The following is a 14,997-nucleotide window of genomic DNA, read 5'->3' on the forward strand; positions in this document are numbered from 1 at the left end:
CACAGATTATTTATCCCAAGTCCTCACAGAATGCAAAAACTTTATGCACGTGACTGATAGCATATGGAAAAAATATATTTAGAATTAAATCCTGGAGATCATATTTGAAGGCTCTTCCCCTCATTGTCGTTCTTCATGACCAAGACCATCTGCCTGACAAGGAGTAGGAGGGGATAAATTCTTAAGAGAGCTTATTTTAACACTTGTCAGTGATAACCAAGAATTGTCTGTAAAATATATATTGCCTTCAGATTTGACCCCCAAACCCTAAGCCATTAGCTTGCAGGGTGCTGTCACTCCACTTTACAGAGTATGTATTTTCTAGCAGGGAGAACTATTCTCATGTGTATTGCTCAATACTGAGTACACTTGTCGCATGTAGTCACCATCCAGTTTCCATAGCCAAAAGCTCCTGAAGCAACCAGTGAAGATGAATTATCTTTTTCTTGGAAAAAATTTTAAGTTATTCTTGTAGCTGGGTACCTCAAGTTCTTATCAGCTTTCTGCTGTCACTTCATTGTGATCACTTAAGTGTGGGATAAGTTATTTGCTTATCAATCAATACTAAACTGAGCTTTTGAAAGACAGAACTAAATAAGCCAAAGACTTAACTATTGCTCTTCTGAGCAGAGCACTCAGTGGAATTACGAACAGGAATAATCAAATTTAATTTTTCTTATTTAAAATTGACACAGCCCTCCAGAAAATTGTACATATGCATGTGTTCCAAAAAGCACCTGTGCTTAATATTAAAGTTAAGACATGAACAGTAAGTCAAAGGTAGCTGTATGCTTTTGACAGGAACATCTAATTAGGTTAAAAGAAAAATGCTATAGTTAAAAGTCCTCTGCATCTGTGCTCAGGATATTCTTAATCCAGTGACAGTGCAAGTCTGCTACAGGGTTCCTGAACCTTTCTCTGAAGCCTTTGGTGCCGATTAATCCAAACTTTCACACTGGACTGATGAAGCATTCATCAGATCAGTACTGCAATTTCTACTTTTTGAAGATGTTTTGAAAAACACTTGAACTAAGAATCCAGCTCAGGCTCCCTGAATATTCCAGTATTCCCGAACATTCAGACTCCAAAAATTCACTGCAGAGGTTTGTGGGGGGGGACAGGACATTTCCTCTTTCCACATAGATACTGGTTACATTCTAATACTACTAAGATTTATTCTTGTTTCTTCCAAAATAAAACCCAGCTTTAACACATAACGAGCAGTCATGGACTGGAATCCCTAACACAAACAAATCCTTTTGTCCTGAACCCCCAGCCTGTTCCTAAAGACTGGCGGGCCGACATCAATCTGAAAGTCTCCCTCTTTGGGTTGTTTAAAGTTAACTGGTGAGATGATGTGCTGCTCTGAAAGAGGGGTGGGGGGAGAAAAGAAAAGAAAAAGATTTTTGTAGATACAGCTAGGATTTTTTCCTTTTCAGGATGGCTGCTCCCTTATCCCAGTCTCTCACTTCCTCATGCCTACATGTTCTGTGTTTATTTTTTCCTTGCATAATTTTTAACCCCAACGAATAAAAGGGCCGACATTCACTAAATAAAAGATTTAAGTGCTACCAGATTGCTTTTGCATAGCAAAGCTTTTTATATCTTTAATGTAATCTGAATCAGAGATAATTTGTTCTAATTAAACTAGGAGAGAATCTGACAAAAAATAGCAGTGTTTTCTAGAAATGTCACTGTGTTTCTCTGCTGTCAGCTGAGTTTGGAGAAGGTGTTTTTTTATTCTAAAAATCTAATTGAAAGCTACAGAAAGACTATTCAACTAAAACATAAGGAGTTATGTTTTCACTGAACTTGTGTATTATATAGTCAAAACAGACGATAAATGCCAACACTGAGAACTCGGTGCTGATTATTTTCACAAATTAGGTACAAAGGAAGTGCTAATCCTAACACATAAGAATCTCTTACTTGGCTGACTAATAAGTTGTTCATTAGAATAAAATTTTGTAGGAACACTGCATTTACTGCCACTCGATCTGTAACGGTTATTCTAGTATTTGAAACATTCACGAGACATGCCAACCTTAGTGCTTTGACTTTCACAGCAAGGTAACAGTATTTAATAGGAGCTACCTAGCTCCGATTTCTTAACATCTCTCTATTAGGCTGCACCTAGACCAGCTGCAGGCACAGAGGAACAAATGGCTCCATTAGCACCTCACAGCCTGGAGAAAGCCTCCACCCGAGCTTCTGCAGATTACACTGAACGCTGCTTGTGTTTCATCCTTTGCTATGACTGACCACAAAGTCAGAAGTTTAAATAGCAAGTGTAGTGCTTAAGAAACAACCTCCTACACATGCCTTTTTTCTTTTTTTTTTTTAAGAAAGTGAGAAAAGCTAGCATAGATGTTATGTTTACAAATAGTACCTTTTCTGGAGGAGAAGCACAAGGCTACTTTATACTGGGTGCATTTGTTAGAGGCCACTAAATGTTAATCCAGAATTTCTGTAACTACCTACTCAAGCAAGTCAGTTCTGAAGAATAGGAAACAAACTGATATTTCCTGTTTATTCCTAAAGAACTAGCAAATATATATTTTTTAAAACAGACCTTCTCTAACAACCAAGCAAACGGAGAAACAAATTCTTCTGGACTGCAAAAAAATGTAATATAATTTTCAGAATCAAGCAGCTTCACCAATAATTCACTTCCTGTTTCCTAGCATTTGGATCAAAAATATTTTAAAATTATACAGGAATGACAGAGATTTTTATACCGCCAGGTCTCAAATCACAAGAAGCTTGGCAGATTAGCATTGGCACCTTGATCTCCGCATTGCTGGCTGAGTGGAGAGCTCAGCTGGAGGTGCCAGTGACACACCAATAAATGAAGAGGAGAAATCATAGCCCTATACTTAGGTGTTGGCATATTAAATACTTTTTATTTCACCTTGAAAGATGAATCTGAAATGAAAGGTAAATCTGAAACTCTGAGATGAAGAGGATGGGTTTCAATCTCCAGTAGCAATGCATCAGTAGAGGAATATGAACTGTCATAGATGGCTCACTGAAGACAACTGGCAAGGTCCGACTTATAACACTGCGTTTTTATGGCTGGCTATGCTGGCAGCCTCAGCATTTTTCTTCTGACTGTTCTCAAACAAACCGAAGTACTTACAGGATTACTTCCCTGAACTTGCAGCTGAGGATATACCGGAGCTTTAGTCAAGGCTCTTGGTCAGTAAAGAACAGACTATCCAGAGAATGAGAAGTGAAAATATTTAACTTCTCAGTTGAGGCTGGGTTCCTCTTTGTCGAATGGCTTCCCCGGGGCACTTACACATAGTACCTGTAAGACATTCTTGTTATGGAGTACTTCGCACAAAGGATAAAAAAAATGCATATTTATCTCATGTCTACTTAAGTAAGCAACCTAATCTGAAAATGTTTTTGAACTGTAGGTCCTTGCAAAATATAAAGCCTTATTTTTTAGGTAAAGTAAAACAATCAAGCCTTAGTATATCTTCTACTGCTACTATAAACAGCACAGAACTTAATTCTGTCCTAAAAGCAACGCAGAACTAAGATCCCGCAAAAGAGAGTTTCTGAAGAGTTAGACATAGTTGAGATCCTCATGGGTGTCACCCTTAAACACCACATTTTTCTTCTCCCTCAGAAGAGTGAAATGCCCAGTGATCACATCAAGTCAAGGGGTAAGAGGAAATCAAGTTCAGTCCCATTAAAAATGTAAAGGTGAAAAAACTTGAGAATATTGTCCTTGCCTTCTACCAAAATAAAGCTGTACGAATTCTTAAAGTTTACTGTGGAAGACGGCTGGACTTGCAAGGCAGATGGACAAACCCCGTAGTGTACACATGCTAATCCAAATCTGTATCAGACCTGAGTGTATGCATCACACCTTTCAGCGATCGTGCTGTTTCAGGACTCATAAGTCACAAGTCACAAAAGCAAAACTAAGAGCTGAGAGGAACTATTTGACAGCTCAGCTATGTAAGGCTCAGATCACTCAAGATGAAGAACATTTTTCAGAAGGAAACTGGTGCTTTTGTCACCGAAGCGCACAGACTGCCCGTTTGGCTTCCTTAACTACAAGCTACTGTTCTCTCAAGACCTACCCAGGTAAAAATTGAACATGTTGGGGACTCCAGAAAGCTAAGCAGGCAAAGCAGTTTAACCAGGCAGAAATGCTGAGCAGGCTGAATGAGAACTTCAATTTCAAACATGTAACTGAATATGATACAGCTCACCTAGCTTCAAGAAAAATTGCATCTTACATACTTTTCGTACATTTACACCCAAATAACCAACTTACACATAAAAGAAATGCTCACAATTCATCACAGTTCTCATATAGCCAAGAAACAGTCTTTTACTCCAGGTTACAGCTCTTTTATAAAAATTTCACCCAAGACTTGGCCAGTTAGGCAAAGAATATGTACCTAGGACATAAATGCACTCTCAAGTAAGGTGTTATAAATTGATGGCAAATATTTTACAGGCAAGACATTACTGAATCTCTCCAAGTTTCTCAACACTTCGGACAACAGGTGAAAAGCTGGTTGAAGATGGATAGTCTCATACCTGGAAGACTGCCTGCCTTCCAACACACACTCCTTGAGTTTTTTTTCCCCACAAACTTGATACTGATGACTTCATTCATCTGCTTCAGTATTTGCATCCTTATGTACAAATTAGGTTCCTTCCTCTGTAAAGCACTCAGATTGTACTAATGAAAAGCACTACACTAGGTAGGTAATTTATTTTCAGGTCTTCTGGAAACAGTATATGAGTTCCTAATATTGAGGGGAGTAATCAGCATCTCCATTTTCCCAGTTTATAGGAACAGACTCTGCTTTTAGAAGGAACAGAGTAAAGTACATGGAGCACGTGGAAGAACACAACAGCTGAGCCACCCTAAATATTAAGCAAGCCACAAAATTTAATAACTTTGCTATATTAAAAGATACACCCCAATGTCACCCCACCCCCACAATTCATCAAGGCATTTCACTCCCTTGGGCTCTTGTGACTAAGTATAATATTTCATTAAATATCCTGTTCATACTGGCTTATGTACTAGGGAACACACTAATTTTAGAAAACTGATTAGCTAGTTCTTTCTAACTGAATGTTATTGTAGCTAAGGTCAGATTTTGCACTGAAACTATGGCAACAAAGCCACAGTATTCTTTTGTCTACAAGGTTGGGGCTAGGTTTATTAACAGTACCGTTCTACTTAATTGCTAAGCACTGCTTTTTGGCAATCCTTCCCTCAGTCCTACCTGAAATACCCTGAACTTTCCACTGGGAAAAAAACTCAGATCTGTGAGAGCAGATAAAGAACGAATATTTCAATCAGCACTTATTTCTTCATTTTTAATACACAGTCACTAACTAGATCAGCACATGTCCCATGTCTTCTTGCACAGTATACCTGGTAAGTAGAGAATTACATCCCACGTTTTTTAGACAGGCAAATGAAGCACACAGAAGTAAAAGCTCACACTAGTTCAATAAAATCCTCCTTCATTCTTAACCAAGAGTCTCTTAACCAAGAGACTGAACAGTTGTTTGACCACAGCGCTCTAAGCACAGACCAGCATGCAGACTCAGCCTGGCCACTTTTCACAGCCTGTGCCTCGTACCCAGATGGACCCATCTCCTCTCCTTGTTCAGTATCTACAACTTCTTAGGCCACATTAAACAGACTAAGAAATCTGTGCCATTTCATGTGCCAGACCCTTCCCATTTTGATGTTGGTATCCCATCTCTAGGATTCAGCAAAACCATGCTAAACCATCACTTTTAAACCAATCATTACTTAGCCAATCATTTATTCGCTATTTCAACAAAGCGCATGCGCATCATTGAGTTAGAATGTGTTTAGGATGTCTTGGTGTTTCAGCACACATAGCCACCAAATGGACTGCAAACTTGTCTTGCTCAATAGGCCTATAAGGAACAATATTGCAGTAGACATGGCAAATTAAATGAAAAACAGCCCACGGACCCACTCTGCCATGACAATACTTATCTTCCTGTGTAAAAAAACAAGACAAAAACAAAAAAACAAAAAAACCACACACCCTTCCCTTTGCTACATCTAATCACCACCGTCAAAGCAAAGCAAGTTACTCTTGCACATTAAAATTAAATACAGGACACAGCATCTACACAAGCAAATGTATAACCTCTGTTTTCTAGCTATGCATATTAGCAAGCCATATAAAGCAATTATCATTCATGAGGCTGGCACTATCACAAAACCCGTGGTTAAAAAAATGCTTGGGAATGTGGTATTCACGATACCGCTACAAAGTCACCATGGGCAAGCAGAGAGAAAGCAGTGTGCATTACTGACCACCTCGCTTGGCAAGAAGGAAGGAAGCCTGGGTGTGTTCGTTTAAGTGGAGCACCAACACTTGATTAGTATTCCTTTCTCTCACAGAATTTTCCAAGCTTAGGCAGACATAAAACACATTCATGTAGCCTGGAAATGCAACACTTCTGACTTGTCTGTTTTGTGAAGGATCTAAATACCACTGTAACAGTTGTCTATAACATCTGCTTGTATGTAGGATGCAGTGGGCTAAGGATTCACATTTTAGAGATRCAACGCACAGGAATTTTCGATCATATAAAGGGCACCAAATTCAAATGCATACTAGCAGTTGGAAGATTTCTCGTATAGTTCTATAAATATTTAGAATCATGCTAAAAGGATTCCGCATCAAGGCAGAGAACATGTACTTTTGATATTATAACTATATCCTTCTGCAGCATCTAAAGATTTTTTTCCCTGCAGAAAATGACCAATGATTCAAGCTTAAAGAAATTATAAACACAAAATTAGACTGCATTTGTATTGTTTTCCTCTTCCATAACTCTAACCCTAAAAGCCTCTTTTGATTTTACAGTAAATTGTGACAGTAGTACCCTTTTTAAAAAGCGGCTAAGCAGCATATTTTTTTCCTATTTATGCCATTTGACTCTTAGGAAAAAACACATAAAAGATATTTAAGTAGATATTTACTGCTGTTACCCTACTTCAAACTTTGCATACTCAATGAGTGCATTTTAGTCCAATTTGGACATTTCAAAACTGAAAAGGAGTCACATTTCTACTGCAACCTATTTACTACTCTTCAAGATCACCATGCTAAGCCTTGAACTTAGCACTCAAGCACTTAAAAGCTCTGCCTTAAAAAGGAATCCTGCTATTTTGCCTGTTAATACATGGTTAAATTGGGACACATTCAGACATAAGTTTAAATACTCCTAGGCAGCTTAACAATTAAGATACCCAAACATTTCACCAGCATTAGTAGTCTCATGTTTAAAGAGAAAAAGGAGCCTAAACTTGGCCATGCATCCCAGGCCTAACACTCCTCCTTTTCACACCATCATCCCAGGAATGTGCCCTCAACCCTCTGCAAAACACCAGCTCTAACTCGTTYAATATACGCAAAAAGTTATTCAGTTCAGGCTATTTCATATCAAAGTTTAAAAAGCAATCTGAACTGATGTAACCGCTTCCAGCAGAGTGGATTTGGAAAAGTATTCATAGGTGTATGGGAAAGCAATACGATTTTAGGCTACACACTTACATGAAGCTGAACAGATGATATGCAAAGGCTCATACTGCTAAAAATTCTTCCGGACAAGTACAAGGGGATGGTACTGAATTACCTTACTACCCAGAAGGTGCACCTTCATGTTCAGCTAATATTTTTCCAAAACTAACAGGCAGATGAATCTGGATATTTGTTTTGCTTTTATAATATTCTGAAGCATTTGGGAAGCAACTGCAGAGTAAGTATATTACCCTTTAAATGAAAATTCCTTTAAACTCAGTTCTAATGCTGAACTATAAACAAGGTTGCATTCTACTCTGTCTAGAAAGCTAAATAGTCTAATATGTATGCAACATATCATCTAACTCCATAGCCTGTATCAGTATGGCATACATTACATGGTTTTCTTCACATTAACCAAAGCAGTAGGGTGTAAGCTTCGGATTATTGATGACAAAGCTATGAAGAACAAAACATGCCTCAAAACATTTCCATTAAGGAGAAAGCATACTGACTTTCATCTGTGTTGAGCACAGTGTGAATTTCAGAGAAATCCATCAGAAGAATCGGTATATATATTTTAAAGCTTTTCTGTCCAGATTCAGGTCATTACTTCCATTAAACATGAACTTCTAGTTCAAAGACTCAGATCCTCAGCATTAGCCTTAACAATGCTAGCTAGGCGTGATAGAATGCTTCATGACAGCCGGACTCAGAAACAGCGTACAGTATGGATTAGGATCAAAAGAACAAACAGAATTTGAACTACTCATCTTCTGCTTCACCATGAGGGTATTTTAAGTTTAAGAGATATGGGTTCGTTCCTTGAACGCCTTGCCAAAAAAAGTGTTGCCCAGCAACTACTAAAACAATGTTCTGGGAAGGAGGTGGCTGCCGGACAAGTTAACCCAGTAAATGCCCTTTTTCCCTACGCTTCATGGAGCTATTGCAAAGCTTTTGGATCACTCACAGGCAAATCTGCATCCCAAATAAAGAAACGCAAGGAATTTCCCGAGAAGGCTGTCAGACAGACTGTTTTGGTGTAGTACTAGTTTCTTGCATTGAGCAAACACATTTGGCTTAGCGCAGTGCTACGTTCCAACACAAAATGAACACAAATAAAACCTCTACAAAAGCACATACGAACTAATAGAGCATGGATCCAGCAGCATATGCACAAAATTTGCAGCCCTGGGTTCTGCTTCAACTTTGCCACTATTGCTAAATCTTTTTTTTTTTTTTTAATTTGCAGAAGAGCTATCTGTTTCTGTGCATTTAAGTACAAATTATTTCTAATGAAACACTGTGGTGCTTTTAGCCTAGCTAGGTCAGTTACAGTTCATACTTTCCACATAAATCCATGCATATTAAAAGGATGTTCATTTATAGTCACTATTCAGATGCATACCCATACTCAAAGACAGCAATTACAGCAGCAAATCCAGCTTTATAAAATAAGTAAAATTTCTTTTTCTTGTTCAAAACAGTGCAGATAGAAAGACTGAGACAGTTCTTCGGTTTTCTTTTTTGAGACCAGTACAACTAGGATTTTTTTTCCAGGAATCTCATCTGTACACAGTATATTCAGAAAAGATAAGTAAAATACTGTTTGACAAGAGTTTTCACATTAACATTTCTAAAAAGAAATACCCTAACGAACCTACTCTAAGTCTTAAAATGTTTTTCAAGACAATCTGAGAGGGCTTTTGACTTAACTGAAGCTGAAAATATGAAGTGTCAGAACAACTTATTGTACATTTTAAAAAAATAGTCATATTTAAAGTGAATCCAAAAAGCCAGAGAAAAAAAAATCCACTCAAATCTCACAGCCCATAATTACCATCCACCCTCAAATGAACTTCAAGTGCTATCTAGTTCTGACGCGGAAAGGAGAAAGGAAGAAAAGTAGAAAGATCAGCCTTCACACCTGCAAGTGATTATACCAGAATTTTAAGGAACTAAAGCTACAACAGTGTATAATATGTGAAATAACTACTGAAAAACACACTCAGAGTAACTTGGAGCCAAGGAGCTGACTAATAACTTTCTTCAGAGTTCAGAGGAGTATTACTACTTTCTAACTCAGGCACTTCACTTTTTTTCATGTAATACACCCTTTTATTTTTTATTTTTTTCAAWTTGTCTCATTTATATTTTTACCCCCCACTCCAAACCTTGCCTGAACTCCATCCCATCTTACTCTAAGCCTCCTGTTGCATTTTCTCCCTTTCAGTGCTCCACCACCACCAGATCAGTGTACTTTTTCCACAGCTTTGTCAACAAAACAAGCCCTCGTGTCCTCAAGATACCTTTGTATGTTTTCCTCCAAGCAAACTAAAAAGCTCTATCGTTCCCATCTCCAACTCTAGTCATGCCTCTGCAAATCATTCCATCCAACTCAGTTCATCCAGACTCACATCAAGACTCCCTCACTGAGTTTTCCTTCGGACAACTTTCACAAATTTCGGCTTCAAGGAGCAACTTACTAGCATATGAAGCCCCCTCCATTTAACCTACAGAGCGCTTGCTTTTCAAAGCGCACTCCTCTGCCAGGCACTATTTTCACGCTACAAGCAGATTATCAGAATTTAGTGATGGTATGTGCTCACTGATAACTAACAACAGTCTTCCATACAAGAGAGACTTTCTTCAGGCAGAAGAACAGTGCATGTATATCAGCACCCTGTGCACAGCAGCTCTGGTATTTCAAGGGCCTGAAGTAGAAAGAAAAAATATCACCCCATAGACCAGGGCCTTGCAGTGCCACTAGATGCAACTGATTGAGTGTAGCCTAGGCAACAAGACTTTTTAAAAGCTGAAACACCCATGGCTAAGAAAAAGCAGGATGGATTGATTTTGCCACTGGAAATTCATGCTTTAGTTTCTCCCTCAATTTTCTCAGTCATTTATGCATATCTAAGTAGCGAATCTGGCTTTCAGACATCTCCCCACCACTTTGATTAAGCATAAAAATTAGATTTACAGCTATTTTACATCTGCCCACAGAAGCTACATCTGCTCACAGAAGCAGAAAATTATATTTCTTAAAAATATTATCCAAAGTGAGAGTCTTTAGATTAGCCATGAAATCATACATGTTCAGAGTTTCTTTCAGAAGGCGACTTAAGTTTAACTGACCTGTATCTGGAAAGCTTAAAGCACGCTTCATTTGAAAGAAGATTCTCATAGATATATGAAACAGGTTATAACCTAGAGGCATTCTTCCAGTACCGTGCAAAGCTATCATAGAAGACACTGACATTTGATTAATTTTAGTCCATGATTAAGTTTGGTCCTGCCCTAGTGAGATCTTTGCACATTACTTCTCAAGTTATCAGTGCTAGCGTTTTGCATCTATTCTAAATTCGAACCAAGATCGTGCTTCTTCTGAGGCCTTTTTCAGGTCTCAACCTGCTGTGAGAACAGCTCCACACATCAAATCCTATCAGCTGCTCTGGCTAGTATGCACTATATGAAATCATTGAACAAACTTGCCCACAACTTACAGAATTCATAGGATGCTAGAACATTTCCATGTCAGTTCCTACCTCACTCTGCTAATGCACGACAGGTATCTTGTGTGACTGATCTACCGTACCTGTGACACTGCTCAAAGCAATAAAGACTAAATTTCAACTATGACAAAACTAAGTATTGGGACTCCTGAATTACATTCACTAGATGCCTATGGTTGCCTTAGATCCCAGAATTAARGGGTACTGTTTGGTTAAATGCACACCTTCAGACGACTTTGTGTTCCATTTGCAAGGAAGGCATTTTTGCAAGGCATCATTAAAACTCCAAATAAGATTGAAGAGACTTGGATGTAGTTCCTAACTTTGCCACAGACTTCCTATGTGACACTCAATCTCTAGGTGCCTTTGGTTCATAATAAAAAGCAGAGATCTTCCATTTGCGTTGAGATAAACTTCATTATTACTTCTTCTGAACATATTTATTGTGGAAAACATTTTATCTTAGATTATGCTTACAAAGCATGTGTATAAATAGCAAACGCCTTTTAAGATTTTATGAGTTTTGCTACCATTCACCACTAAGCATAAACTTTAGTGAAGTTACTACAAAGGTTGAAAAGGTTCACACCATCCTTTCTCCACATATAAATTATAAGTAACATGAGAACTTTTACAACATCTAACCACAATGTTTTATGTCAGCCAAATGTCTCTTTGTATCTGCAGTCCCTAAACTGTGCTAGTAAGATTGCCATTTTCTTGTTCTCTCTCCCTCTGATTTTATTCCTTCAGTTGATTCTACCGTTAAGGCAGTCAAGGTCGTGTTCTAGTTCATGTAATAACAGCATTCTTTTTCTGGAGAGCTTAACATTGAATGCTAAAACTTCCCCAGGCTGCCTCTTCAATATTTGAATGATGAACTATTTAATTTTCCAGTAAAAAGGGGGACAAATCCACCAAGAACTGATGGACTATAGCAATATTTTAAACAGAGGGTTTCATGGTGTCAGACATCTTTGGCACAGCTAAAAACAAACCAGCCAAAAAAACAAAGCAGCAAAGATCCCCAGTAATATAAGACAACACACGATTTTAAGGGGCAATCACCTGCAATTCTGATCAAATCTGAATAGATTACGGTAACTCTGAGCTTCCAGGAAAGCCAAGGCATAACTATAGAAACGAGTTTCATCCAGCAAAAACAGATGAGACAAACAGATGCTGCCACACTGATGAGAACAGCAATAAAAGGTAGATCAAGTTTTAAGAACATTTGGGCTGAGCTACCTTTTGGGCAGAAGAGGCAGTCAAGGGGTGAACCTTCCAGGGACATYGTGTTTCCACAGAGCTGAAAGCCAGCCTCAGTTGGCAACCCCACCTTCACCCTCCTCACAAAGTATACTTTTAAGTCCCACAACTCAGTTCACACAGACACACATACATTTTTTCCCCACCCCTCACCTACAGACAGCATTAAGTTTAAAAGTTGCCCTTGGTGGAAGACGGTGACATACTAACATATTCTATAGAAAGCAAAGGCAAAAATAATTACATGTGACTGCACAAGATGAAGCACTTCTTCCAACCAGAAAGGTGATAAGCTGCCTAATAAACTTACCTCTGAACTTTTTGGGTGGGTTGTTAAGATCACCTGCTTCTGGCTGTACAACACATCGATCATCCACAAGGCTGCAAAGAAACCAGCAGTTGAAGTGAGGTTCTTTTCCTTTGCAAATGCTTACATCCTTGTTAGCAAAAACAAAGTGGTTTATTTGCAATGTTTTATCTGATTGGCCACTTCAGCAGAAGACATTCCCCAGATGCCAACTTATGCCAAACCTTTCTAAAAAGCATGCAGCTAATTTTTACTGTTGCCCAGAGCTATGCTCCTGGATAGGTGGGACAATAAATAAGTCATTGCTCCTATTTACTGCATCTTCTTTATGTCCCCTCCTTGAGGTGCAGACAGAACAGCCCATATTCTAGTTACGCGAGAGACAGCCTTAGAACAAATATTGCCTCTTGGACAGATTTGAATGATGTTGCAATTGTGTTTATATTAAAGGGTAGAAAACATGAAAATATGACAACTAGGCAAACCRGACACTACCCCTGTGACCCCTCAAGTATCAAAAAAAGGCAGAAACCTCAACTGCCACAACAGAAATTCACTCCTAAGAGAAAGGAAGGCATAAATACACCCCCCTTGCTTACCAGTCACCAACACAAGAGAAGTCAAGAGATCACACTAAACTCCTCCTGCTTTACCAGGAAGGAAGTGAATTGTACAGCTGAAGCCAAGACATTCCAATAGGGAATTCCAGGAAAGAGCTTCTCTTGTGACTACACATGGGCAAAACATCCCCAGGGTCAAGTCAAAGCCCACAGAATACAGAAAATAGTGAAGATGCACCTGTCACCACTGCTGTGCCCTTAGCACACTTTGAATCAAAGTGGAATTGCACTTTCAAACACTATTTCCAAATCATGAAAATACAACTGTAACCAAATATTTTGTAGYTCCTGATTTGATCATAAATTACTCAACTTGGCACCTTTAAACAAATCTGTCAAAGAGGCCTTCTACACAGAAGTAGAAAGTAAAACTCCAAGGTCTTAAAGAATTGAGATGTCCATTCTCATGCAGAATCAACTTGAGAGAGAGATTGAGACCTAGAATATGAGAGTTGTTCCTTGCAGAGGCTGGTTACATGCAGGGAGCATCTTGAGACAACAATTATGGAAAATCATGAAGTGCATAAAAGTTAAGTGATTCAGAGAGATTAAGTGGACTCAACAGTTCTATGCTTCTAAAATTTGCATATGCAAACATTCAGAGTAAGTTGCTTTTTCCCCATGGATTTTCCCCCTATTCACTATATATATGTGCTCCAACAAGAACGTTAATATTAATATTTGAGCTGACTGAAACACCTACTTCCAGTGAACAAAGGGCCAAAAAAATGTTAAAAGTCAAATGGATTACTCTGATAATCCCCCAGATAGTTAATCTCAGTGCAATATATCCCTCTCATCCTGAGATTAAAGTGGAAATAAAGAGGAACTTCCAAAATTACTAAGAAAATAATTTTATGGGGTGTGAAACACAAAAGAGGATATATTATACACCAGTAATCATAACAATTACTGAGCACTGAGTTTGGGAAACCGCAAGAGTGAAGTTCCAATTAAGCAAGAGTCTTGTCATAGGAATATCAAATAGGAATATTCTTCAAAGATAGAGTTACTTGGTTAGAACTACATTAGAATGTATAGTGGTGTCTGTTTCTCAACCTTCATTAACCATATGAACAAGCCATTACACACTGTTATGACATAAGACTGTCAAAACTCCACATGGTCTAGAGTACAATTACACTGAATCTTTCCTTTGCTTCTTTAATTTTCTCCAGGACAAAAACTAAATTAAATATGGGACAAAACTAATTTGATTATGAAGGCTTATTAAGATGATAATGCATTTCATGTTTCACATAGCAGTTGGGATTTCTGGCTTAAATCAGGCTCAAAAGAGGTGTGGCCATTATATAACACAGTTACCTTAAAACAGTACTAACCAAATCAAAGAGGATACTTATAACACTGAGGGATATTCAGACCTGCCATCAGAACATCTGATAAAGCCTAAAAAAAAGTACGTGCCTTAAAAAAAAGTATGTAAAAAAAAAAACATACTGTAGGGCCTACAATGTCTAAAAGGACTACCCATGGTGAAAAATATCTGCTCAGCAATGCCATCAAAAGCCACAGCCACTGCATACTGTTCATCATGCACTGTATGGGATTAAACACAACATAACAACTTTCTACTTATTCTGGAATTATTTACTGCCAAACTTGCTTCAATACTAGGAAGAAAAAAAAATAGCCAAATATATATTGTTCAATTCGTTTTGCCAGTTTTCAGCAGATAGTATTTGGCCAGTTACACAGCTGATCGAATA

The 14,997-nt window shown here is 38.2% G+C and overlaps 1 protein-coding gene across 13 annotated transcripts in view; it reads right to left on the reverse strand.

Annotated features, from left to right (window-relative positions):
• ITPR1 (inositol 1,4,5-trisphosphate receptor type 1) overlaps positions 1–14,997 on the reverse strand; it is a 191,537-nt gene that overhangs the window by 155,086 nt on the left and 21,454 nt on the right. For 12 of the 13 annotated variants that reach the window (XM_026074800.1, XM_026074799.1, XM_026074806.1 and 9 more), the window contains one exon: positions 12,651–12,721. In XM_026074800.1, coding sequence (XP_025930585.1) covers positions 12,651–12,721 — 71 coding nt within the window. Of the gene's footprint in view, positions 1–3,139; positions 3,311–12,650; positions 12,722–14,997 lie in introns of those variants that run through there. The other variant, XM_026074802.1, reaches the window with a different exon arrangement.

This window comes from Apteryx rowi, unplaced genomic scaffold (genome assembly GCF_003343035.1).
Source record: "Apteryx rowi isolate R43461 unplaced genomic scaffold, aptRow1 scaffold_4, whole genome shotgun sequence".
Lineage (NCBI taxonomy): Eukaryota > Metazoa > Chordata > Aves > Apterygiformes > Apterygidae > Apteryx > Apteryx rowi.